Source organism: Parasteatoda tepidariorum, chromosome X2 (genome assembly GCF_043381705.1).
Source record: "Parasteatoda tepidariorum isolate YZ-2023 chromosome X2, CAS_Ptep_4.0, whole genome shotgun sequence".
Lineage (NCBI taxonomy): Eukaryota > Metazoa > Arthropoda > Arachnida > Araneae > Theridiidae > Parasteatoda > Parasteatoda tepidariorum.
Window position 1 is genome coordinate 54,907,837 of NC_092215.1, and position 25,905 is coordinate 54,933,741.

At 28.3% G+C, this 25,905-nt stretch overlaps 1 protein-coding gene across 5 annotated transcripts; it reads right to left on the reverse strand.

The window, feature by feature from the left end:
- Positions 1 to 227: 227 nt before the first annotated feature.
- On the reverse strand, positions 228 to 25,887 carry LOC107443637 (transcription cofactor vestigial-like protein 4). 5 transcript variants are annotated; one of them, XM_043045899.2, is made up of 7 exons: positions 25,633 to 25,757; positions 22,905 to 22,983; positions 18,615 to 18,765; positions 13,167 to 13,624; positions 11,305 to 11,406; positions 4,807 to 4,959; positions 228 to 360 (listed from the first exon to the last, which is right to left on the reverse strand). In XM_043045899.2, the coding sequence occupies exons 3-6, from the start codon at positions 18,755 to 18,757 to the stop codon at positions 4,811 to 4,813; spliced, it is 852 nt and encodes a 283-aa protein (XP_042901833.1). In that variant the 5' UTR covers positions 18,758 to 18,765; positions 22,905 to 22,983; positions 25,633 to 25,757; the 3' UTR covers positions 228 to 360; positions 4,807 to 4,810. The 5 variants fall into 5 exon arrangements, with proteins under 5 accessions (XP_042901833.1, XP_015913073.1, XP_015913065.1 ...); XM_016057587.3 differs by lacking the exon at positions 228 to 360 and having other exon boundaries at positions 4,456 to 4,959; positions 25,686 to 25,887; XM_016057579.3 differs by lacking the exon at positions 228 to 360 and having other exon boundaries at positions 4,456 to 4,959.
- Positions 25,888 to 25,905: the final 18 nt, after the last annotated feature.

Here is a 25,905-nt window from a genome sequence, read left to right on the forward strand (position 1 = left end):
AAACAGGACTGCTGGTAGTCCGTTAAACGATTTTGTAGTATGAAGAGGAAGTTTGACTGAATGAGTATTGATGAAAAAATAATATAAAACAGCTAAAAAACAAGAAAAATGTTTATTAATGACTGTCTAATTTTACAATGCTTAGAATATATCTTTCAGAGGAATAACATGGAAAACATTGCAAAATAATCCATTCCTAACATTTAATGTTACAATTTGTCACCATAGTAAAACCTTAGAAAAATATATTTATTTACACCTATATACAAAAGGCAGTTTCTCCAATCGGCATGTATAAAAATAGGAATCCATTTTCAAAGTAACAATAATTTGCTCCAAATTTTGCAAGTTCAAAATTAACTAGAAAATCAAATAATCATGAAATTACAAAAAAAATTATTCATTTAACATCATAAAAAAAAAACTTAATTCAATTAAAATATTGCAAATAAACTTTAATGATAGACATCATAGATAATCTATCATCTACGCTTATAAGTTTAAGAACAAAACTTTAATGATATATACTACATTTTTAACAAAATTTCATAAATGTCTCAAGATTTACGATGAAAAGTCTTAGCAAAATAAATGGTAAACCCATTCCAAAATTTATAGCCAAAATGGAAGAACATTAAAAGCCTTGGTTGAAAAAAAATTAAAATTGCACAACAACCCGAAATATCCCAACACTTAAAACCAGGCACTTGTTTAGTCATTGAACAATTAATAAGTTTGATATATATATATATATATATATATATGCATTCGCTAAACTTCTCACTGTATACTGTGTAATAAGTTAATAGAGTCTGATACATTTTTAAATATAATATATATAAATATTAGTAAAATTTCTTATTCTAAACGTAACTAGTTTTTAAAAATTGAAGCCAGTAAAAATGTTATTTTAATAAAAATATTACTCACTAAAATATTTATGTATAATTATTTTTAAATAAATAAAGAAGTTACAAAAAACAACTATTTATTAAGGTGGGCTGAAAAAGTTGAAACATCTTAATTCTATAAGCTATAATGTCAATAGGTAGTTTAAAAAGTATGTATGATTCTGAATTAGTATATTTTGTCCTTCAATGGGCTAAAAGTTGTGACAATTTATATAAAAATAATAAAAAATCACAGCTTTTGTAGTCAGACTTACGGTAGTGCTTGAAGGTTACAATTTAACAAGAATAACTGTTCAAAATTTCAGAAATATAACTTAATATCGTCTCAAAGACACAGAAGTTTTGTTAGGTCCCTAAAAGCAGCAAAACTAAATCTCCTGAAATTATATCTTGCCTCATTGAACCAATCCAAACTTTCTGCCATTGAGAAGACTGGGGATATTTAGTTTTAATTCTAAAGTTTTGAAGATATTTGTCAAAAAATGGTAACTTTTAAGTGATTTGCGACCTATTGAAATGACAGCTGATATCAATTCAGAATCATAAGATTTTACATAATGTAGCTGATAACATTTCTGCAAAACCGCTAAGAGATTTAAGACACTTTAACTTTTTTGATCCATCCCATTATTTATGCAAAAGCTTATTACTTTAAAAAAATAATAAAGAAGGATTTTCCAACTTTATTTTAAATGGTCTTTAATATTTAAATATTTGTTATTTAAAACCCAATAAATCAAATACTACAATTTAGTATTACAATAAATACACACTTAGGATTTATTTATAAAATAGCAATTTTTAATATGAGAAAAAGGATTGCCTTATCCATAATAAAAATGCTTACAAGAATAAGCTTATTTACAATTAATATAAGATATATATTTTTTATTTACATTAAAGTTTACTAACAAACAAACTATAAAGTTACTAAGCATTTGAGAAAGCAAATTAGCCCTCTAAGGGTTAGTTCCAGCCTTTTCCAAACTTCCATATGCAGACTCGCTATCCTGCATCAAAAAACCAGTTTCTCCATGCTAGTTAACAGGAAAATAGTGCACTGCAGCAGAATTTCAGTATAATTTTACCCACAGGGTTCAACCCTTAGAGGGTTAAAAGCAAAAGGAAAATTCGAGCAAATCTGAATATTATAAAAAAGTTTAAATAGAACAAATTCACGCTGCTTATCAGTACATTTATCATATCAAATATTGACCGAAAATCTACCTTTACTAACAAACACAAAACATGATATTTAATTTAAATTCATTATTCTTAATCTGTGCTATAAAACCAAAATAAATAATTTTCCTTTATCAATAAAATTAATAATAATACAAAAAATCGCCATCACTTCATTAACATACATATACGAGAATATGGAAACTACAATGGTAATTGAATTTAAAAAAAAACTAGCTTTAAAATTCACAAGACACAAAATGGTTAGTAAAATTAATTTTAATCAAACCAAAATAATGATTTTAATTTCAAAGCTATTTTAAAAGGAAATGATTAACTAATTGCAAATATTACACTAGAAGAAAGTTAAGTGAGAGGAAATTGAACATTGAAATTATGAAATCCAAGAAATGATAAACAATTATTTTTCCTTTTTATTTCAAAAGAATATGAAAAACTTAAGCTACAGTATATAAATGATATATTTAATTCAGAAATTCTGTAATAAGTAAAAAATTCTATTGTTTTTTTTTCTAGTCTACAATTCAATCTAGGCTCAAAAAAGCTTCATTCTTTTATTAGTATAAAGAAAAGTCATACTAAAAATTATTTTAAATAAAAAAATAATCGGACATTAATTAAATATGTACGCTTACTTATCACTATGACTGAAAGTAATGTTTTGTGTAAAGATAAAAATTTTACCAGCATCACTATTTACATTATTAAACAAGATAAAAAGACACAACTCATTTTTTTTAAATTGTTAAAATACAGCACTAAAAATAAAATTAAAAATAGCAACGTATTTTCATTTGAAAAAATTAAAATCTTCTATGAATTTTATAAATGCATTTTAATTTAGTTCATATTCTCTCAAAAGAAAGAGCATATTTAAGGATCATTCTAAAATTTACACTTCAGAAAAAAATTAAAAATTAAGTATTAAATTATTACTCACGTTTTATTATCTAAACTTGGTTGTTTTTTAAACTTTGTATTACTGACTTAGTGACTAAGTCTTTCAAGTTTTTAGAATATATAACACCAATTTTATTTTAGGATTTAATACTTTATTAAAAGTATTACTTAGCAATTTTTTTAAGAAGGAAAACTAAACATCAATCTCCATTAATCTAATATGACAAACACATTTTGACAACACAAAAAAATCTGATTATTAAATGCCTAAATATAACACAAAGAATATAGAAAATTTGAAAACCTTTTTTTATTCAAAAGTAAACACATTGTTTTATCAGTTCACAATCATCAGTTCACATTAAGAAGTTTTAAAAGCTATTAAATGCTATTTCTCTTAACTTAATATGGCAAAGTTTACATTTACAAACTTTTTGGGGAAAGAATAATGCTGACGAATGATAGTCTATGATCAAAAGTTTGTTAAGCAAATAATAAATAAATAAATAAAAATTGAACTTTAATTCCAAGATGGTGAGGAAAATGACCTCTTAGTAATGGAGGATATTTACGGGAGGAATAAGATACAATTAAAAATTCAATTAATAACATTAAATATTTACAATAAACATTCAGAATGTGTAACGTTTTCTCAGAAGCTCATCTAAAACCTATTTACCAGTCAATTTTTAAAGATTGAAATTAATTAGTGAAAGCAAATATTCTCAAAAAAATGTTTTTTTTTTTAGAACCCATACATAGTTAGAAAAACCAAATTCAAATTTAAGCATTTGCATTTTTGCTGCTCATTAGTATACAAACTAATTTACCAGTTAGAAAAATAGAAAACTATGAAGTGACATTTTATAAAAATCTAAAGCTCAGCTATAAAAAAAAACTTTAAAAAAAAAAAAGATACATTGTAGTTTAACTGCTACCTAATTCCCCAAAGATCACAAACTTTATTAATACTTTTAAAGATTACATATGATATAGATTGAAAAATTAAAATAAAATATTCTATAGTAATAACAACTATCTATACTAAACTAATAATTTAATATATAACATATAGAAACAACAATAGTTTTTATGAACTAATACCAAATGTATCAATTCTAATAAAAAATATTCAAATGTAACTCATAAAATTACACAACACTATATTTTGAAATAAACACTGCAACATTACAATTTGAAAAAAGAACTACCATATTGTAGTAATTTTTAGAAAATTTAAAATAGAAAGCTTTCTACATACTTGAACTTAAAGAAATGCTTTTTAAAAAAATTAAGAGAGATAATGATAGCACAAGTGCCATTATTGATTATGAGATTTTGATCACACTCTATAGATTGTTTAGTTTCTAATTATTTCTTGCTTTGCAATATGGGGAGAGTGCTGAAGATTCCATCCATGGTTTAGTACTATCAATTTTAATTTTCATGATTCAATAATAATTTTCAGGATTTAACTTTTCAATATTAAAATTTTTTACTGAGTACTAAGATATATTTTTATCACAGTTAAATAACTATTTTAAATACATGAACAACATATCAGTTAAATACTCAGTATATGGCCAATGTCACTAATTGAAGCATCCTTTAACAAGAATCATTTAAATGTAACAAAAACATTAAAAATAAAAACAGTCAGAAACAGTAAAATATTTCATAAGCAAAGATTTCTCTCAAACATGTGGGACATACATTTTTTCTGTTTACCATAACCAGAAACTTCATTCAATCGAATGAAAACATATTGTATAAATAAATTATACTAAATTACATTTTCAGGATAAAATTTCATGTGGTTGAGGTATAATGTGAGGACTTGAGGAATTTGAAGAATGAGTTGTTGAAAAAGACTCAGCAGATGGCAATTTAGAGTGCTGAATTTGATGCCAAGTTTCTCCAAGAGCTTTAGCGAAATGCTCATCCACTAAAACATAAAAAATTTTTAACATTCACATAATTACAGACAACCTATTAAATGGAAAACTTAGTTCAATAAAACTTAAGGTTAACCGGATAATAATAGTCTTAAAAAGATGGTAGATATGTACCTAACTTTCGGCATGATGTTGTGTTTATGAGGCTACGTGTAAACAGGCTCCATAATATTAAGCAATATTGCCACTCATAAAAAATTTTCTGAATTTTAAATATATGAGTAAGTTACAAAGTATTGTAACTAAAAATATAAAAAATAATCAATTAAAATAATTCAACAAGTTGCACTTTTTTTAATGTTTCGGCTATTAACTTTTTTAAAGATGTAAGCATTAAATTATTTTCTCATGAGATTATTTTAGTTTTTTACAAGATATTATTCTTAATATTGAAGAAGTCAGAAAAACAATAGACTCCAAAGCAATCAGTTAAAAAAAATATAAAGAGAATAAATAAAATTGTAACGTCAAAAAAGTACTAAATTTAATTAGAAACAAATAAAGAGAATGTGATAAACATAATATGACGATGAATGATCACATTTTTAAATCCTTTGATAATAATTCTTAAGATCAATAAATATACTAATGTCAAAAAAAATATTTATAATATTAATATATATTAGGGGTGCACAACCTCGGCCCGCCGACTACTGAAGTGCGGCCCCTGAGACCTTCTAAATACAATTTTAAAAAATTTAAAAATTTAAATTTTTATTGTCACTTTTAAGTCACACGTTTCGACGCGTTCAATTTTCAACAGATTCTTTAGTAAATGTACGTTTAACGCGCTTCCTTTCAGCCGATTTCATCTTAAATATAAATGATTTCTTTCAACAGTTATTTCAGCTTTTCAACGCGATTTTGAAAATCCTGAATTTTTATTACGATATTATTCCGACGCGAGTTTCAGATCGCCCATTTAAATAATCACTTCTTTTTGGTGCACTTTATTTGTGACGATTTCATCTTAAATCTAAGTGATTTTATACACACACACACAAATAAACTTTTTCAACAAAATAANAAGTTCAAAATATATATATATTTGCAATTCTTTCTTTCTTTTTTTCAACAATTATTGCTATACTTTTTCACTCGATTTTGGCGATCCCGTTATTTAACTACGAAGTAATTACAAAAAGCTAATTTTTAATCTCGCATTTAAATAATCACTTTTTGATACGATATTTTAGTACAGCTTTATCGTAAATCCTAGTTCATTTTCCGTTTTTTTCAGCAAACGAATATGATTTGGTCGAATGTGGTAATGAATTGTGATTTGGTCAAAAACCGAACATTCGCAAAAAAAAAAAAAAATTGACTAATTCCTATATTTGGGGCCAAATAGCAAACTTTTTTAGCAGCATAGCAACACTGAAACCAAAATTTCAGTTCTCAGAATAATATTTTCTGGAAAAACGTATTAATAAATTAACGTTAAAAAATAAGGCCAATCAAGAACGTTTTTGAAAATGTCAAAAAGAGAAAATAAAAATCGATCTTAATTTTCGAAAGAAAATTTTAAAGCTGAAGATCTCAGTTTTTCAATTACCAGAAAAGTCAAGAAAAAAGAATTAAGTCAACAGAAATGCTGGCATTATAATAAAAACGTCTATAAAAAAAAAATTTTTTTTTATTCAAAGAAAAAAAAAAGTTAAATAGAAACCAAAAACTTTCTTAATTTTTTAAATGAAAATCTTATGCTGAAAATCTCAATTTAAATTTTTCACATTGCCATCCATTTTTTTAGAAGAAAAAAAATTGCCATAAAATAAAGTTTATTAGCAACGTTATTCAAAAAAATGCTGCGTTATAATAAAAATGCCTGTAAAAAGAAAAGTTAATTGAAAAGAAAAACAGAAAAAACAAATTGTTCTTAGTTCCTAAAACAAAGCTTTAATACTAAAAATCACACTTTTCTATGTTACTGGTCATTTATATTACAGTACACAGAAAGAGTGATAATAAATTAATAGTTTGAGATGTTCTGTTAAAATGCTACATTATAATAAAAACAGCAAAAATGGAAAAAGAAAATCCTTCTCAATTCTTAGAATTAAAAGCATCGAAAAAATTATGAAATTGGCTTGTCTTATTATAATTTTTTTTTAAAAAAAGAAGGGCAAAAACTTGTGGTTCAGTATAAAGTAATCTTGTTTCAAATCTTCTAATTTCGTTTTTCCTTTTGTCTTCAAGAAGATAATTTTGCAAGCCATGTGCAGAAACATGGATTTAAACTTAAGAAATTTGTGCAAAAACTATTTCTTATAATAAACAATTCCATAATACAGTTAAAATACGATTTTTTATTAATATTTATCATATCGATACAAATTCAAAAAAAAAAACTTACAAAAAATACATTTTTAAAAAATATTCTGCCGAACATTTGGCTGATCATTCAACCACCAAGGCTCGAAAAAACTCATACATTTTACCCATCCCCGAGGACGGCTTGTCCAACAATGTACCCGTCCTCCTTTGAAACTAATCCGTAGCTACTAAATAATTTTCTCTTATTTATTACTAACATTTATATAAATTGCACAATGAATTAGTAGTAACTAGGATTATGAATACTAGGATTACATTATACAGTAATAAAAGAAATACTAGGTTACTAACTAGGTTACTAACAGTAAAGTTCTTTTATGAAATAATTTATTTTTTTATGAAATAATTTATTTCTCTTATGAAATAACTTATTTCTTTTATGAAATAATTTAACAAAGTCTGAAATTAAATAACAAAGGTCAAGTTATCTGGAATCTCAATTTATCCGAGGGTACTGCGTTTTTTAAATGAATCAAATATGGCGTTTGCCAGTCCCACAATCAAGCCAATGATTTACAGAGGTTTCTGCACAGGAATCTGAAAGGGGTTATCCATTTAGGTAGATGTTCATAATTGCGTTTAACGCTTCTTGTTTAAGACCAGTACGTAATGTGTTTTTTTGTAAGTTTATTGCTGAAGAGCCTCTTTCAACAGCTGCAGTACTGTCAGAAAGAGAAAACATCAATTCCACCATGCGTAGTATGCTGGTGTATTTCCAGATTAGAAGGTCATTTTAGAAGTGAGGTGCTAGACTCTTGTAAGATAACAAAAATTGAAAATGTATCACAAATATTAACGGGAAAATGACCGTCTGTGCGGACGTTGGATTCGACAAATTTTTTGTCAGCGGGGAATTTTTGACAGTCGAGGACGGGCGGTTTTACGAGCCCTGCAACCAACTGAATTTTTCACAGAAGGGCCAAATACTCGTTACATCCCTAATTTAAATGCAACGTTATTGCAACTTGAGAAATTCATAAAGGGGCGGAAAACATGAATTTTCAGACTACTCATTGTTTGCCGTTTTGATTTCAATTTTTTGTTGCTTAAGTGATCTTTTTCGATTAAAAAAAAAGAAAATGCTTACGATATAAAAATGTAAAAATTAATAAAATGAAATAATAAAGTACATTACNCGGAAAACATGAATTTTCAGACTACTCACTGTTTGCCGTTTTGATTTCAATTTTTTGTTGCTTAAGTGATCTTTTTCGATTAAAAAAAAAAAGAAAATGCTTACGATATAAAAATGTAATAATTAATAAAATGAAATAATAAAGTACATTACCAAATAAGTATTGAATTTTATTTTGAACTATCACAGTTTTGTTTTCATTTTAGGCTTTTGTTTAAAACCTATAAATTTTCTTCAATTGCAATATTTAATTTGAATTTAATTATGTACTAAATTTTTCCCCAATTTCATTCTATGGGCATTGTAGTTTTTTTAAATTAAAAATTAATTCGGAAATTAATTTTTGCATTGCGTGATATGATTAAAAAAAAAAAAAAAACATTTCTTTTCTTCAATGTTTATTTATTTATTTTGATAAATCTATTGTTCATATGATAAAAATAGCAATTTAAAGTATTAGCTTTTTATTTACTTTTGAATGAATTCTAATTGAACACCTTTAATTTTTTACAAATATATTACTAAGTTTATCGATAAAAAAATAGAACACTAATGTTTAAATAAACATATTTGTCGTTAACATGTCTAGATACATGTGCGGCCCTTCGTTAGTCAACCTGCTGTGCAAGTGGCCCTTCTCTCAAAAAGGTTGTGCACCCCTAATATATATAATAATATTGTATAATATAATAATATTAAATTTAATAATAAAAAATAATCATTTAAGAAAGTTATAACTAATGTGAAAAACAACTGATTTCAGACAGATGACAAATCATACATGAAGACAAATATTCTTTTATAACCACTAAATATTATTTCATGACCACTAACTTTATATTTATGACAAATGCGTATTTATTCATAATGTCAATAATAATCTTACTCATTTAATATGCTTCATAGAAAATTTTAAGATCATAAAAATTTCATTAGGGGATATTTTGAAGCTCTTTCGCAAAGGCAAATTACAATGCCACACTTGAAGGAAGCAAAGCACTACTTTTAAGCTGTAAATATTATCTTGCTGGACATTAAAAACACACAAATAGCTTAAATATTTAAAATAAAAATAATTAAACATTTAAAATAAATTAGCAGGTAGGACAAGATTTGTCTACTTTAATGAAATCATTAAAACCAAAAATTAGTTTTCCATTTTAAGAATTTTTTTAGCTCAAAGAGTAGCATTAGAGCTTTTCAAATGCAGAGCAACTACCAATAACAAACCTCATAGTGAAGTAAAGAAAAATTCAGGGCATCATTTTTTAGAAAAAAAAAATCTGGACATTTTTTGGTTTGGAATATACACACAAGATCACTTTCAAAAGGCGAACTACAAACACAGGAGCGAACTACAAACTGAAAAAATAAAAGAAAATATCCTTGTCGTTGGAAAAACTTCCAAGTGGTAGAAAAATTTACGGTTAAAGGAATGTCTGTTTCTGTTAATTTGTTTTAAAGTTGTTTTGGCCATTAATAAATATGAAAAATTCAAAAGTTCAAATAAAACAACACTTAGTTCCAGTTATTAGATGGGCCCTTTAAAATAAAGATGAAATTAGCCAAATTTCGGTAAATTTTAATTTCTAATTTTCCAGTTTAGAAAATCTTTTGAGGAAAGCAGAGCAGTTGGCATCCTTGATAGAGCACTATACAACTCATAGTTTAAGATCAATAAAAAGAAAATTTATGTGTACTGTTGCATTAAAAAAATTACCAGTATCAGTTAATATTCTTTCTTAACAATAGTTTATAAAAACTTGTAATCGAGTTCAAGACTTCAATAATTCATAATCAAAGAATTTTAATGATCAAATAATTTTAAAGAAGAATTTAAATAATCTCTAAAACAAAAACAAAATTTATTATACAGCAAACATTTTTGTTAAAAAGTAATCAATGGATGATCTCTAAATTCCCGATTAAAAATTATATGATATTACTGTATTACTGATTTTAATTTATCATTTCAACAATCAGATGCAAGAAACAAATCAATTGTCAATGAATTGAATCAACAATTAAATCCAATGTATTGAATCCAACAATCTACTAAACAAGATTTGATGCTATTTGTGCAGGGAAAGAAATTAACATATGACCCCCTGAATACCCATTTGCTAATGTAAAACTGTTGATTGAGTTTCTTTTTCCTAAAATGACTGATCTCATAAAAAGTTTGAAGTAATAAATCCTGCGGGTAAAGCTATAAATATGAGCCATGTGTATAATTAGTGGACAAATCCTAAGTTTGACTTTTAAAATTTGTGATTCTTACCAGCATAATTTAAAATAAAAAGATATTTGATTGAAAATCTAAAATCATTCAAATATATTATTTGAAAATCTGCATTTGCATTAATAGGAAATGGGATATTTTGAACAAACACAAAAACCCGGTATATCAGTACAAAAAGCTAAAAATCAGGAGAAATAAAGATTTTCAATATATAACCCTGATAAAAATATTTTTTTATCAATTAAATCCTGACTATTTGAATAAATATAGAACAGGCATTGCATTGTTTTATATATTTTGATATGAATAAGAGTAATTTTGCCGAGAATATCAATATTTTAATTTCAAAATTATTTAATCTAAAATAATAGGTCACTTTTTTAATGAAGGACATTTATAGGGATTTTTTATGTCATCAAAATCCAGGCTCTATTTATAACACAAAATTCTATATAACACAGTCTGAAGCTGCAAGTTTCGCATCATTAAGATTTACATATATGACAGTTTGGGAGAAAAGACAAGGATAGTATTCAAAATGAGAGTATTGAGGGAGTAAAAATATTCGAAATACCAGTAATTTATTAAAAACTTGTACAATTATATCAAAAAATAACTCACCAGTAATGGAAACATTATTGCCTGTTGATTTGGAAAATATTTGCTGGTAGTCTTTGCCTAAAGATCGTCGAAAGTGTTCATCGATGACAGGATCACAAGAACCTTAAAAAAAGACAATTATTGACAAACAAATCAAAGAATTAATTTTCCCAAAATTTTAAACTTGTCAATTCATTAGGTAAATATTATTAACCTATACACTAAGGTGGAATGAAAAGGGAAAAGTATTTAAAAACTTTTAAGACATTTGTGTCAAAAAGTTATCTACAACCAAAGTCTTATAATTCTAAATTTAAATCTTTTCCCCAGTCAAATTAGGCTTTTGACTTGAACGAAGTTAAAAAGCATTGAATGATATCTTCAAACATTAAATGTTGCTGTCTTATGCCATTTGTTTACTAACAAGTCTTATAAGGCAGAGGGGTGTACTTCTTATTTTCTAATGGCGCCATCTATGGCCAAGAATTCGACTTCCGCCGCACACACAACACAGCCTGTTTTACAGGGAGGACACATTCACACACCACCCATCCACAGATCGTGATTTGGACCTAAACCAGAGCATAATCAATCTCCGATCCAGGACCCCTAAAGTTATTGATTTGTTATGAGAACTTGGAGAAATTGGTCACCCCAAGTTTTATGTGTTTTAAAGAAGTGGGTCACAATAGATTTTGTCGTTGAGCCCATAAATTCTGTGTCCAGCTTTAACAATGTGCCATTTCACAATAGGATACGAGATATGAATGAACTAGATATAATAAAACCAACTTAAAGACAAAATAGAGTGGCCTGAGCATCAGGGTTCAGTTTTTTGACATCAAACACTCGCTAAAAACTGTCGAAAACTAAGGGTAAGTTTCCTTTTGTCATTGGAGACAATTTATTATATACTAAATCATGCACAATACTTACATTATATACTACCGTAATTATGATTTATATTATACATCATGTATAATATATATGTATATTAGATATTATATATGTATTATATATCAGGTACAATATAGAATAACGTAACTCTCCAATTTAATAAAAAAAATCACAGGACAAGAAAAGAAAACATACATTTATTTTAAAACAGCTTTTTTTATGCCATATAGAATAACTTCTTTTAAAAATTGCATATATTGATTTATATACATTTGTAGCATTAAAATTAAATGTTGTTTTGCAAATGATGTTTTAAAATTAGGAATTGGTAGAATTTTCATTACCATCATGTGCTTTACAAAAAGTTCCAAACTACTCTTTACAGAAGTCAAAACATTACATTGAAATTTCACTTAGCTCTTTATTTGCATTCTGAAAGCATTGAAAGAATTATAATATTTTCAAAATATAATTTCAAAAGAGCTGTAATTAATTATATCTGAAGTAGTAATTTAATTTTGTTAACTGAAGCATATTAATACTGCAATATATTTTAAAACTTTGAAAACCAATTAAAAAAAACCTAAATCATCACTTATTAAAATGTTTCTAAATTTTTAAGCACAATTTCTCTTTCAAAAATATCATTTGACTTAAATCAATGATTTTTCACAAAAAAAATCAGTCAATTTAAATCATGATTTAAATAAAACTGATTAATGATTTAAATCAAGCTTTCTAAAGAATGCGTACCCCATTTTCTCTTTGGAATTACATCATCTCTAAATCAAAATTCAAATTTATGGGGTACTTTTTTGGGAAATTTAAATTCGTAATGAAAATGGAAGTTCCAATTTAAAATCTATTTCCACACATTACCGACAATCTGTAATAGAGGCTAGAACAATCTCTTACAGAAACACAAAAGAATTACCTTTCTATTGAAAATCACAGAAATTATAATATTTAACAAAACATTTTCTTACCTGAAACTATTTCACGTCTATGACCAAATCTCCTAACTTTATTTTTTTCCTCACTTGTTTCGATAAATTTCTCAGAAGGAGTTTGTTTCACCTCAATATGATTAGAGTCACTAACATTAGCAGAACACATTTGATGAGCCAAATCAGAAAGATTGCATTGAGTTCTCAATAAAGCGGAAGCACATGTTATCACAGAAGGTCTTAACTGCTGTTGAGAACATTGATAATCTTTGTTATCAGTACGCTTCCAACTCATATCTAGTGGTTGATCACTATCTTCTTCAAACTTAGAAGTAAACTGTAAAGGTTCACAAGGCTCACACATTAAAGGGGAGGAGGGTAAAGAATTAACAGTTTTGTACATATTTGTAAAAACTGGAGAAAGTTCTTGACTGAAACTGTCAGGTGAAGACGACACTGATCTATCAGATAAACACTTTTCCACATCTGTTTCACAACTGCAATAAAGAAAAACTTCTGTAAAAATACAATTAAATTAACAATAATTTAGATTTCATGAAAAACCAATACTTAGTTTATCAGGGCAAACCTGTGGTAGTTTAAGGAAATATGTTAAGAATAGAAAGGCTAACATTACTTTTTTTCCTCTAAACTTACATTAAATTACTTTAAATCACAATGCCGCGCCCCATGCTAAGCATTCGCCACCTCGCCAAATGCGATAAAATCGGAAATTTGGCGAATAAATTTGTGTTCCTGCAAAAGTATTGCCGAATGATTTTTTTCACTAGAAAGAAAAATACATATTTAACTCTATCCTCGAAATTACATAAAATAAATTTTTCTAAAGAAATCACTATTTCTTATTCAATTACTGTAATTTTCAGTAAATGCATCGCCTAACCAATAAGAATTAGATCTAAATAATATAAGCCTGAAACAAACTACCGTAAACTAGGTTTCCATGTAAAAAAATTAACCATAAAAATTTTGTAAGATTTGCATCTGCGAAGACTTTCGAAAATTAACGAATACTTTTGATATTTCGCCAATTTACTGGCTAATAATTTGAAATCCTTAGCGCCAGCCCTTAGTACTGCAAATCTTCGGCAGTACTCAAGTATAACAAAACCTTTAAGCTAACCGTGTAAGGACAGTCCTTTTCAATTTCAAAGGACAGTCCTTTTCAATTTCAAACTGATAAAAAGACGAATTTCAGAAACCCTCCAAAACAACTGGTTTTAAATATAATTATTCTTCCACTGCAAATTTTTTTTTATTAAATTAGGTTCAAAAATTTCATTTACTTTTTTTTACATATTTCAAATCTAGATCTAATCTTTTTTTTTCATATTTCAAATTTTAGAATTAAAATACACACAAAAATTTTTTAAAAAGTGTTGTTTTTTTTTTCAATATAGAATTAAAACATAAAAAAAGTATGCCAAAAAAATTGAAAAAAAAAAACTTGATGATCTTTGAAAACTGAAAATTGATCCAATTAAATTACGATTTGTTTCATGAAATGGAAAGGCAAAACATATATACTAATAAAAATATGTAATACAGTGAAACCCCGATTTTACGTTTCTCAGGGGACTGGGTAAAAAAAACTTAAAATCCGGGAAAACGTAAAATACGGGAAATACTTAGATAGCAAAAAATCATATAATAATAATGGGAAAACAAAACAAACTAAAGGTAGTAAAGATGACTCTTTCAAAAGGTACTATTAAAATCTATATTTTACGAAAAGAATATTAGTACAGTACGACCTCGAAAATCCGGACTTCAGAAATCCAGAAATCTCTAAAATCCGGACTTCTGAAATCCGGAAATCTCTAAAATCCGGACTCAAACATTTTCAAAAGAAAAAGTTTAAAAAAATCGCTTAAAATAAAAATTTTAATGCAAGAGTGCAAAACCACAACTCTTCTCCAACAATGAAGCAGAAGATGAAGAGGTATGGGTGGGGAGTGAATGAAGGCTCATAGCTGATAAGGAAATTCCAATCATTCTTGTCAGCTCTGTATAGATAACAAAGAATATAAAGTGGAATCCCCTCCTCCTGATGGGGAATCCCACAACTCTTCTCCAACAATAAAGCAGTAGATGAAGAGGTAGGGGTGGGGAGTGAATGAAAGCTCATAGCTGATAAGGAAATTCCAGTCATTCTTATCAGCTCTGTATAGTTAACAAAGAATATAAAGGGGAATCCCCTCCTCCTGAAGAGGAATCCCCTCAGGAGGACGAATTCTTCTACCACTTTGTTTTTCCTCCTTGTGAAGAAAGAAAACTGGTTTTTTCCTAACCTTGAAGCTTTGGAGGCGGGGACAAGTTCTTTCATCCCCCAATAAAAAAAGGATTAGTATCAGCTGGTACAGTCTAGTCTAGAAGCATCTGTTTCAGCGATAAGTTGAAATTCAGCTCGAGTTTTAAGCCTATATTTTTAGTTTTAATTGCTAATATTATGTTATCTAAACGATCGATTACGGAGGAAAATGACGAAAGTTTGATTTTTAATGTCTTTTATTTATTATTTAAAGAGTATATTTATGCTAAAATTGACGTCGAAGGTCTACACACGCGCGTTTAATCGCGAAATCGGCCTGGCAACTTCGAAAGTTCGATAATTCTATCAATTTAAGTAAGGTATCTAAAATCCGGAAATTTCGGAAATTCGGACCTTCCAAACCCCCCAGCAGTCCGGATTTTCGAGGTTGCACTGTATTTAAAGAAAAAAACATACCAATTCCAGATCACTTTTACAATTTTTGTTAAGAATCATGTAATTTAGGTGCAAAACAGTGCGTAATAGTAGATTGTTTTTTAGACATTGAGTTCAAAGTAAATGCCTCATCTTCCAGGACTGAAATCTTTTGCAAATTTTCTTCCTGGTCTTTGTATGATAGAAAATAGTCTTTCACTCTTAGCAAACTTCTCAATGCTGTGTTGAAAGAAGGAACGGGCTGTGCTTCTGTTTCTTCTTGTTTATCTTCATCAGCGGATGAAAGGTCCATAACGTCGTCCACGGGTGGAGCAGTGATTCTCTCAGCTTCGCATGTTGCTAAGTTTTCTCGGATGTACTCGTCGAAGTCATAGCTAACTGTTTCATTGTCATTCTCCGAGTCTAGTCTATCTAATCCTGCATCTGTTAACGGTTCATTAGAAGCTACGATTCCGCTTTCCTCAAAACAGTGGGAAATGCACTTTTGTGTAACGCTTCTCCAAGCAGCAGAAACAAAATGCATAGCCTCCAGAACACTTAACTTTAGCTTGCAGGCGTCATTAAGGTTTCCGTTCTCTAGTTCAGCTACAACTTTCCGGACAAGTTGCTTTCTGTAAAAAACCTTAAATGATCGAATATTGCCGAGATCACAAGGCTGTAATTTGCTTGTACAGTTTGCAGGAAAAAACTCAACACGCACATTAGATAGCTGCAAATCCGCTGTAAAGTCTTTTAAACCAAATCTATTGACAATTTCTAGAGCTTTTTCTCTTAATATGGTGCCATTTACAGGTACATTAGCGTCACGAGCCTCTTTAAACCATTTTACTAAAATCCCTTCCATCTCGTCGTACGGGGATTTTTTCATTGTTCTCCGTTTCTTGGCATTTTTTTAACCGACTTTTTCAAAGTTTTTATCAATGCATTCTTTTTTCAGTAGTATGGATTGCAGGGTTGTTACGGGAATTCCTTGCAATTGAGCGAATGTTACTTTTGTTCCATGAAATTCATTAAACTGCTTAACAATTTCGGCTTTCTCAGCAACAGAAAAGTTTTTGCGCTTTTTGCTCACCATTTTCGTACGAAAGGGTTTGAAATGCGACCACCTTGTGCTAAACAACAACAGAGTCTGAAAAGCTGTAGAAACGTAAGGATCCCTTTTGCTTTCCAAGGAAGAAAATAAGTCACTACATCTGATTGGTAACTGGAGTGTCTCTTCTCCTATCTGTCTCATTCCTGCACCAATGAAATGTGTTGTTTCTGTACTTTGTTTCTTCGCCCGCTGCCTTGTCCGAGACAGGTAGCAGGTGTTCAACAAAGGAAGGGGGAGAGAGGACTAAAGTTCTAGAAAACAGTAGTCTGTGGAATGCGTTTCTGCTTTCATAGATTTACTTTCAACAGCGTGGATGAGCTTTAAAAAAGCAAACATAGAAAAAATATTGCTTATTAAAAAAAAGTTTTATTTTTTTTCTTTCTACAAAAAACGTAAAATGCGGGAAATTCCGTAAATTAAAAACTTACAATCCGGGTAAAATTAACATTGGAGGTATACGGAAAAACTGAGTCCTGATGGAAAAAAACGTAAAATGCGGGAAAAACATAAATTCGGGGGACGTAAAATCGAGGTTTCACTGTACTTAAAAACATTTATTAAAAATGAAATTTAGTAAGGTAAACTTTAAAACAAGATTCAAGGCAAAGTCCTACCTTGCATTCTTTGCACCAAATTTGTGTTTCTTAACAATTTTTTTTAACATGCTTCAATTTTTTTAGCAACAAACAGAACACTTCGAAAAGAGCAAACAAAATGTTACAACACATGTTAGTATATTTGACAGAAATATTGGCAACTAACAATGTCTGTTAACCCAGATCCTAATAAACAATTAAACAGACGGGCTGAAATGAAACCGAAAAGACTGTCTTTCACATTTAAATGCAGAAAAAATTACTTTCACAGGTGGAGGAAATTTTGCTACTTTTATGTTGATCATGGAAACTGTGGAATACATAGCGAGAAGGTTAAACAAACTTTTCTCCCCAAGTTACACACTGATGCATCTATAAAAGGATTGGGAATAGTAAAGAAAACAACAGATAATGAAAGGAAATACATCAGTCTTTAACTAAAAAAAAAAACGTGTAATAGAATTGTTTAAAAAATTTGGTATGTATGTGCCGAATTTACGTGCCGTAATTGTATGTGAGATACAGAATTAGAGCTCCAAAAATATGAAATTTATTAGCAGCTAAAATTAATACTGCACAGTTAGGTAAAATAAAAAATATTTATCAGAAATTGTTTAGCTTTGAAGAATATAGATTAGTCAATAGATATGTTATATTCATCAAAGACAATATATAAATACTTGACAATGATATAAATAGGGAAGAGTACTTCACAATGAAAGAACTTCATATACTTCCGAGAGTGTAGTTGAGAGAGGTAAATCAGGACAGAATGCATTTTAAGGTCTGTGTAGTGTGGTATAAAATAGAAATTCATTTGAATAAAAAAAGATTCCTAAGCATCTAGATAAGCTGATGTGACAGGGATAGAAAGAACATTAGCATTATCAAAATTAAATTCATCCTCGAGGTTACTAGAATTTCCCTCAAACTTCGTTTATGCGATGTGACATATTCTACACCCCTCGTTCAAGATACAACACTCTCCCCTATATTCATGTTTTCGATCACTTATTGACTTTGTTACAGAAATCAATGATGTTTGACAAAACAATTTCAAAAAGTTTAACCTTAAAGGAGAACTACTGCTCTTTAATCTCAGCCGCACTGGAGGAATAGTAGGAGAATCTCTTCTATCTTTATGTCTCTTTAATTTTAATCCTTTGGTGGGTAACTCTTTAAGAATATAATCCTTATTCTCCAATGAACTCATAATGGAATCTGTAAGAAAAAATTTGCTTTTTACTAAAAACTTTGAAAGACATCAAAATTCAAAAATATTTTTTTACAAAACTTATTTATTTGCCTTCTAATAAATATATTGTATTTCATATCATATAATATATAATATCATTATATTTTTATTATATTGTTTGTTTTTTCATCAAATAGTTGGAAAGTTTTCCACACATATAAACTAAAATAATCACGAAATATCAAAATCAAATAATACGAATAATCAAAATTTCATGCGACTTTCAAAATCTCAATATTTTAATATGACATTATCACGTGCCATTAAATCTGAATCAAGCATTTCAATAATGACTTTATGATGCACTCAATTAACAAAGATCCCACTAAAATATCCAGGTAGTTTTAGATTTATTGATTACATTTCAGAGATATTGCCACAAATTTTCATACGATATTTAAAATCCAAATTTTTTTTCTATATTGTTAAATAAATAAATACTAAAAGGGGTTTTTCTTCGTATGATCTTATTTTTCTCAATCATAATAAAGCTTAAATCTTTCGGTTTTTGTTGGCTTATGCATTCAACTTACGCCGGTGATGTCATGTACTATGAGTGTTAGGCCGATCTTTTTCTTCATTTGCTGTCGGTTAAACATGCATGGCTCATGTCATTCCAGATTTCTTACTACATTTGTTAAATATTACATAAGTGATAAACCCTTAAATTTATACTTTTTTAAAATGTTGCCTTTAATTACTGAGTTTCGTGTAATGAAAACTCAGGGGCCTGTCTAGGTTTTTCTGTGAGGTACCTATTTTGTGAAAATTTAGACATAATTTGTGAAAATTAAAAATTATATTAAAAAATCTAATGTGGTAAAAATATGGATTTATCGTTTTTTAAGAGATACAAAAATAAAATTTTAGGAAAAAGTATTTTGTGAAGTTTTTCCTAAAGTTGAATTTGTGAAGGTACTGCTAAACAGTAGTAAATTTGGCTTGGACAGACCCCTGAAACTTTAATTACAAATCGAATAAAATAAGAAGAGTGAATTCAATAAAATAAGAAGATTGGCTAAAATGCTTTATGCAATTAGTGGATGGTGTCCTGGGTACAAAAATCAGCAATAATAAAATCATTCCTAGGAAAATTTTGGCACACTGAAGCTCTGTGATTGTTGACTGCTATGGATTCACATGAAAATTTTTACTTAGTAAATTATCCCCAAATCATGTTCAAAAATTATGATACTGTGTAAATAATGGTGCTTACCAGCAAAAAAAAAAAATTAATTATTGGAGAAGAAATTTGACAATGTTTAGTTCATACACAACGTAATTTTTATTTTATTCACACATAACTGACTAAACATCATAAATTTTTCATTAATAAGGAATTATATTAATATTAATAAATATATACGTATTAAACATTTGTTAATAATAAAAACTATTAATCTGTTATATTTTTTAAATCTCCACTATTGAGACATTAAACAAATTGGGATATTTATGCAAAAATCTCATAGTTCGCCTATAAATAACATTTTTTTCACATTAAATTGTTTTGTTTGATTGACAAAGGAGGAATAGGCAGATAGAATTTTATTTTCCTTCAGATAAAGACACTCTCTTCACAAAAAAGATGGCCAAGGAGTTAAGCAAGTAAGATATTAATAAGAGCTAAAAATATTTTTTATATAAATCTGTCAAAAAGTATGCTATTTTCCTTTACTGTTGCAATTTTTAAGTACTGGAAGAATAAAAAAAAATTATTATTAACCTTATCCTTTTCACTAACTACTTTTCTAAATATATAAAATATAATCGGATTGCTCAAAAATGTAGACCTGAAGGAAAGATTTTAAAATTATTTTTGATAAATTGATAATTTAATAGCATAAAACAATGAAAAGAAAAAATGACAGAATATCAAAATCACTACATGCTATGAAGAAAATATACACTAGCATGCAAAAGTTTTTGGTCAACGTGTGAAAGGCATTTTAACCTTTCTATGCAATTTTTTTTTTCCTTGTAGAGATGATTTCCGTTTTATGTAGTCAAACCAACATATATACAGAAGGGAACCGATTATCCGGAACGATCGGGACTATCGCTATTCCGGATAACTGATTTTCTGAATCGCTACAAAAAGCCGTTTATTTTATTGTTAAGCCCAACTAAAAAAAAAATGTTTGGAAATAATCTTAAAAAGAAGAAAAAACGATGAATTAATACACTAATGATTATTTCCAAAATGATGGTAAGGTTAACATATTTCAAAAAAGAACGAAAAATCCTGAAATCTTATGAGGAAAAAAAAAAAAATTTTTGAATTTCGTTCCGGTTTTTTGGTTTTCCGGTTTTCTGATTTCCGGATAACGGGTTCTGTACTGTATTACACTTGATTTCAAAATTTTTACTTTTCTTGCAATTTAATGGAAAATGTAATCTTCAATGGATTAAATTTAAATCCTTGCACTCAGTTCAGTTGAATATTTCTTTTTTTTATATAATTCGAGTCTTGAAAGAACTAAATTTATTTCAAATCACGATTTACGTAAATAAATATGCAAAACTTATGCTTATTTTTATCTTTCAATTGTATTTCCATCCAATTCTTAGATGTAAGAAAATCTCTCCACAAAAAACAAATACCTGACTGATATGAAAATTGCATTTGATTTAAAGTGACTTTCAAAGCACTAGCTTTGCTTTCTGGTTGATAAGCATATTAAGAATGTTCAGAAATAAAATTATACATTATTTATTACATTTCCAATCAACCATCTATAACAGTGATTATCAAACTTATTTCTTTTACCGCCCCCTTTGACAATCAATTATTTTTCAGCGCCCCCCCCCTTTTTTTTTATACACCACTAAAACTTAAAAACCACAATTTCATTACTTTAATTAATTTAGTTATATATTAGTTGGTTCTGATCTTAAACTTACATTCTAAACTAGAAATTTTTACCAGTGAGAGCAAATAAAACCCAACTTTATAATATTAATAATATATTTTAATCAAATTAAAAGAAACAATATAAATATGTAATCAGTTTTCGTTTTTATACTAATCTAATGAGATGGATCAATTTGATGATATTTAATAAGTTTGTTGATATCAGGTTCGATTTTACTCAAAAACAGTCGTAAGTCGTCGCGTTTGGTAACTTGCAAATGATTTCTCTTTTTGGTAAGCAGCGTTGTCACAGCCCTAAATCCACGTTCACACAAATATGACGATGGGAATGCTATCAAAAATCGTTCAACGATAGACCACAATCCAGGGTACAACTGCGGAATTGACTTTTGTAGCCAAAATTGTTGGTACCCATTTTTGTATTTGATTTTTATTTCCTCGTTCGNTATGACGATGGGAATGCTATCAAAAATCGTTCAACGATAGACCACAATCCAGGGTACAACTGCGGAATTGACTTTTGTAGCCAAAATTTTTGGTAGCCATTTTTGTATTTGATTTTTATTTCCTCGTTCGTTGTCAGTTCTATAAGTTCTTCTTCCAACTGGGGTGATATTGCTATGTTGACATTTGAAAAAGGATCTAACACCCAGTCTGGTATTTCCAATTTCAAAATGAATCAATGAAATCACTGTGAAGATTTTCCAAATGTTGGCAGTAGACGAGCAAGTCGTCGTTGTAGCATGATACTGATAAATTGGAAATCTTCTTACAACTTGATTGACCAACCGAAAACTTGTTACAGCTTGATTGCGTACGGTGTGCGGGCTATCCTACGAAATCTATGTTAAGTATTTTAAGTTTTTATAACATCATACAGGGTAGAAATATTAACTAATTATTCGTTATTGTGTAGTAGGTGGGTTTTAATTTTAGTGAAATTTAAAATACTATATAAAGTAAATGAAATAACAAATTATACATCGCCCCCTAACCCACATCAACGCCCCCCATTTTTTCTGAGCCCCTTAACGCCCCCCTCTAGGTTTCAAACGCCCCCAAGGGGGCATTATCGCCCACTTTGAGAAAGACTGATCTATAATATTGAGTTTGACCAAAGACTTTTGCACGCTAGTGCACATTGAACAAAAAAAATAATAATATAATAATAATAATTTTATGTAAAAATAATTTTTTTTTAATTTATAATTAATAAAAAAAATAACTTACTGATTTTAAAATACAAAACTGATTTTATTTTTCACATTACCAGGTAAGTAAAGGGTCAAAAACAATATTCATTCAATACCTAAAGGAAAAAGAAGGAAAAAAATTAGAACCAAAAAATTTAATTGGATGAACATATGTTCGCAAAAAAAAAAACGACGAAAGATCCTGCAGATAAGAATAAATCAAAGTTAATAAAATTAAAGTAAATATATACAAAAGAATGACTAACGAGGAAAAATTAAAAGCAATTTGCTCATTTTCTATCTGTAATAAATAGGTTAGACTTCCACTCCTAAACAAGAAAATTGAAAGTAAAGGGTAAGATTAACGGTCACCACTCATCACACAGCAACTAAAAAAATAAAGTGGCCACAAAAAATTACTCTCATTCCCCCCTTTCCTCCCAATGATGTCACACAATCATATTCCTACTTTTGAGAGTCGTTCGTGAGAGCTTGATTTTGTCTACCGGCGGAGAGCGGTGCTTCTTGGTTTCACTAGTCACATTTTACCATAGTGTTATTGCTGGCTTCACATAACGGATGGTTTTGTATCCTGATGCTTGATTTCACGCAATATTTCTGCTTTCGCACATCATTCATGGGCGCATATTTTGTTTTCCGATAAGCAGCAGAATTTGTTGGATATTACGTAACTTACTTTGTCATTTGCTAGGACTTTTGAAATTTAGCTGATTTACAGACTAATAATTTGAAATCCTTAGCGTTAACTAAAGGATTTCAACCCAAATAAAGCCAAATGCCATTAACTTATGATGATCAGATACAACTAGCTCTAGACATCCAAATTTTAAGAATGGATACAAGAAAATTATTTTACCACCTAGAATGAACCCTGAAATTTTAATAAAAATTGTGTTAATAAACTAAATAAAAACACAATATTCTACTATTTCCAATTTATTTCCCTACTAACAGGACAACACACAGATCTTTAAAAAATGGCTTTACTGAGATATAGCAATTTAAAAATGGCCAATGTTTTAATATTTACAGAGTGTAATTTTTATTTCTTCCAAATTCTCAAAGGATTATTTTATAGAAAATTTTAAACTAGTTTTAAAACAAAATTTACAATTTAACTACTATAAAGGGACTTGAGATTGCCACCTTCACTCATAAAAAAAAAATTTAACATTAAAAAAAAAAATTTAGAATTCTTGGTAATAATTGGCTCAATCTTCTTTTATTAAGAATATTATATACAGTAGAGCGCCAATTATCCGAGCTGCTCGGGACCGAACGAATGAAAAGTTCATTAACCACCATAAGTGACAACTACCCATCCCCCAATTGTAGAATTCCAGCACTTATCTATTCATAAACACATTCCGCTCTCCAACCATTATAGATTGTCAAAATGAAGCTCGCATTCTTTGATGATAATTTTCAGTTGAAGAGGGCTAAAGGGGTATGTAGGTTTAACTGTATAATAATACATGTGTGTATGGCTACTATAAGAGAACTGCTGAAAAAGGTTGTAAATTAAATATGGTGTAGTGGGTATTATCTATTCTTCTAAATTTAGAAAAATTATTGATAAGTTAAAAAAAATTCTGAACTTAAAAAAAAAAACGAATCCGGACATAGTTTGGATAATTGGATGTTCGGATAATCGGCACTCTAATGTAATAATATCTATTCTAACTATGAAAATAAGTATAATATATATCCCATTCTTATTCTTCTATTTAAATATTTACTCCAACTATGCTACATCTAACTATGTTAAATAAAAATTTTAAAAAAAAAATAGATTTAATAGTTTTGACTCTGTAACTCTCACGGTATAAATTTAAAATTGTCTTTAACATAAAGTATTAGATCTAAATTTATACAGTTGCATCAATAGGGGAAAAAAATTTCTTTAAATAGAAATAAAAATTTCTTTTTTCCACAAAATCTTTTTGGAATATCCTTTCATAACTTCGATACCTGAAATGCCCTGTCTGAATTAAATAGGTATTTTCCTAATCAGAAAGATGAGTGATTTGAAATTTACTGCAAGATACAAATATAAAAATTAAACAAATTAACAAAATTAGTTTCTATGAAAAAAACTCAAAAATGCCAAAATCTTACATTTCCATCTGCATACATGTAAAATTACATTAGAACTACTTATTTCCAGAATCAAATGAAAAAAAAATCAAATAATTAATTATAAAAATTTAAAACATAAACTTATACAATTTGTAAATGCTTTTTACAGGAGTACATTTAAACATTTATTTATTTAATTTGAAAGAAAAGTAAAAACAAATTAATAATAAAAATTTCGAAAGTAAACTTAAATAATTTATAAGTACTTTTTAGAGGAAAACTCAATAAAGATCATTAACGGAGTTAATTTGTAGGAAACGCAATGTAATCAAGATAAAAATTTCAAACATAAAAACTAAATAACATTTATGTTTACAAAATTCGTAATCAGAGATTAACAAACGTCAGTTTTCAAAGAAACTGTCTCGATTTTTGAGGATCATTTGGTGCAATATTATTTTTCTGACAAGCAAGTAATTCATCAGTGATGCTAGATCATAAATATAAAATTGAACGAAATTATGCACAATATATTTTAATAAAACAACACAGATAACTCATTTAAGGTAGAAGGCCGATCACAGAAAAATAATTTACTATTAATAATAAGAAGTAATTATGCATAAAAGAAAACAAAAAAAGACAAAACAAAAACACTCTCATACCTCAAAATTCTTTAGAGTGCAACAACATAAATAAAAAATATATTTTTACTAACATGTCAGGAATTCCTAAGAAAATTTTAACTTCTCTTCACTTCGTGTCCATTTCTTATCTTAACCATTACTGCATGTGTGACTTGGATGCCGACCCTTTTAATTAAATACACCTCTTTGATTGGCTGTAATTAGCATTGTTTTCATCGTTATTGCTTAATCGTATTTTCTGGTTTATATTATTTGGCAATTCTATCCCCTATTGGCGAACAAGGAAAATCC

Bases quoted from the DNA above. Each gene is read 5' to 3' on its own strand.
- LOC107443637 (XM_043045899.2), bottom strand. From the start codon at position 18,757: ATGAGTTCATTGGAGAATAAGGATTATATTCTTAAAGAGTTACCCACC. The intron at 13,625-18,614 runs GTTAAACTTTTT...TCTTTATTGCAG, and splicing joins AGCAGTAGTTCTCCTTTAAG to TTGTGAAACAGATGTGGAAA. The intron at 4,960-11,304 runs GTGAGTTATTTT...TTTATGTTTTAG, and splicing joins CAATAATGTTTCCATTACTG to TGGATGAGCATTTCGCTAAA.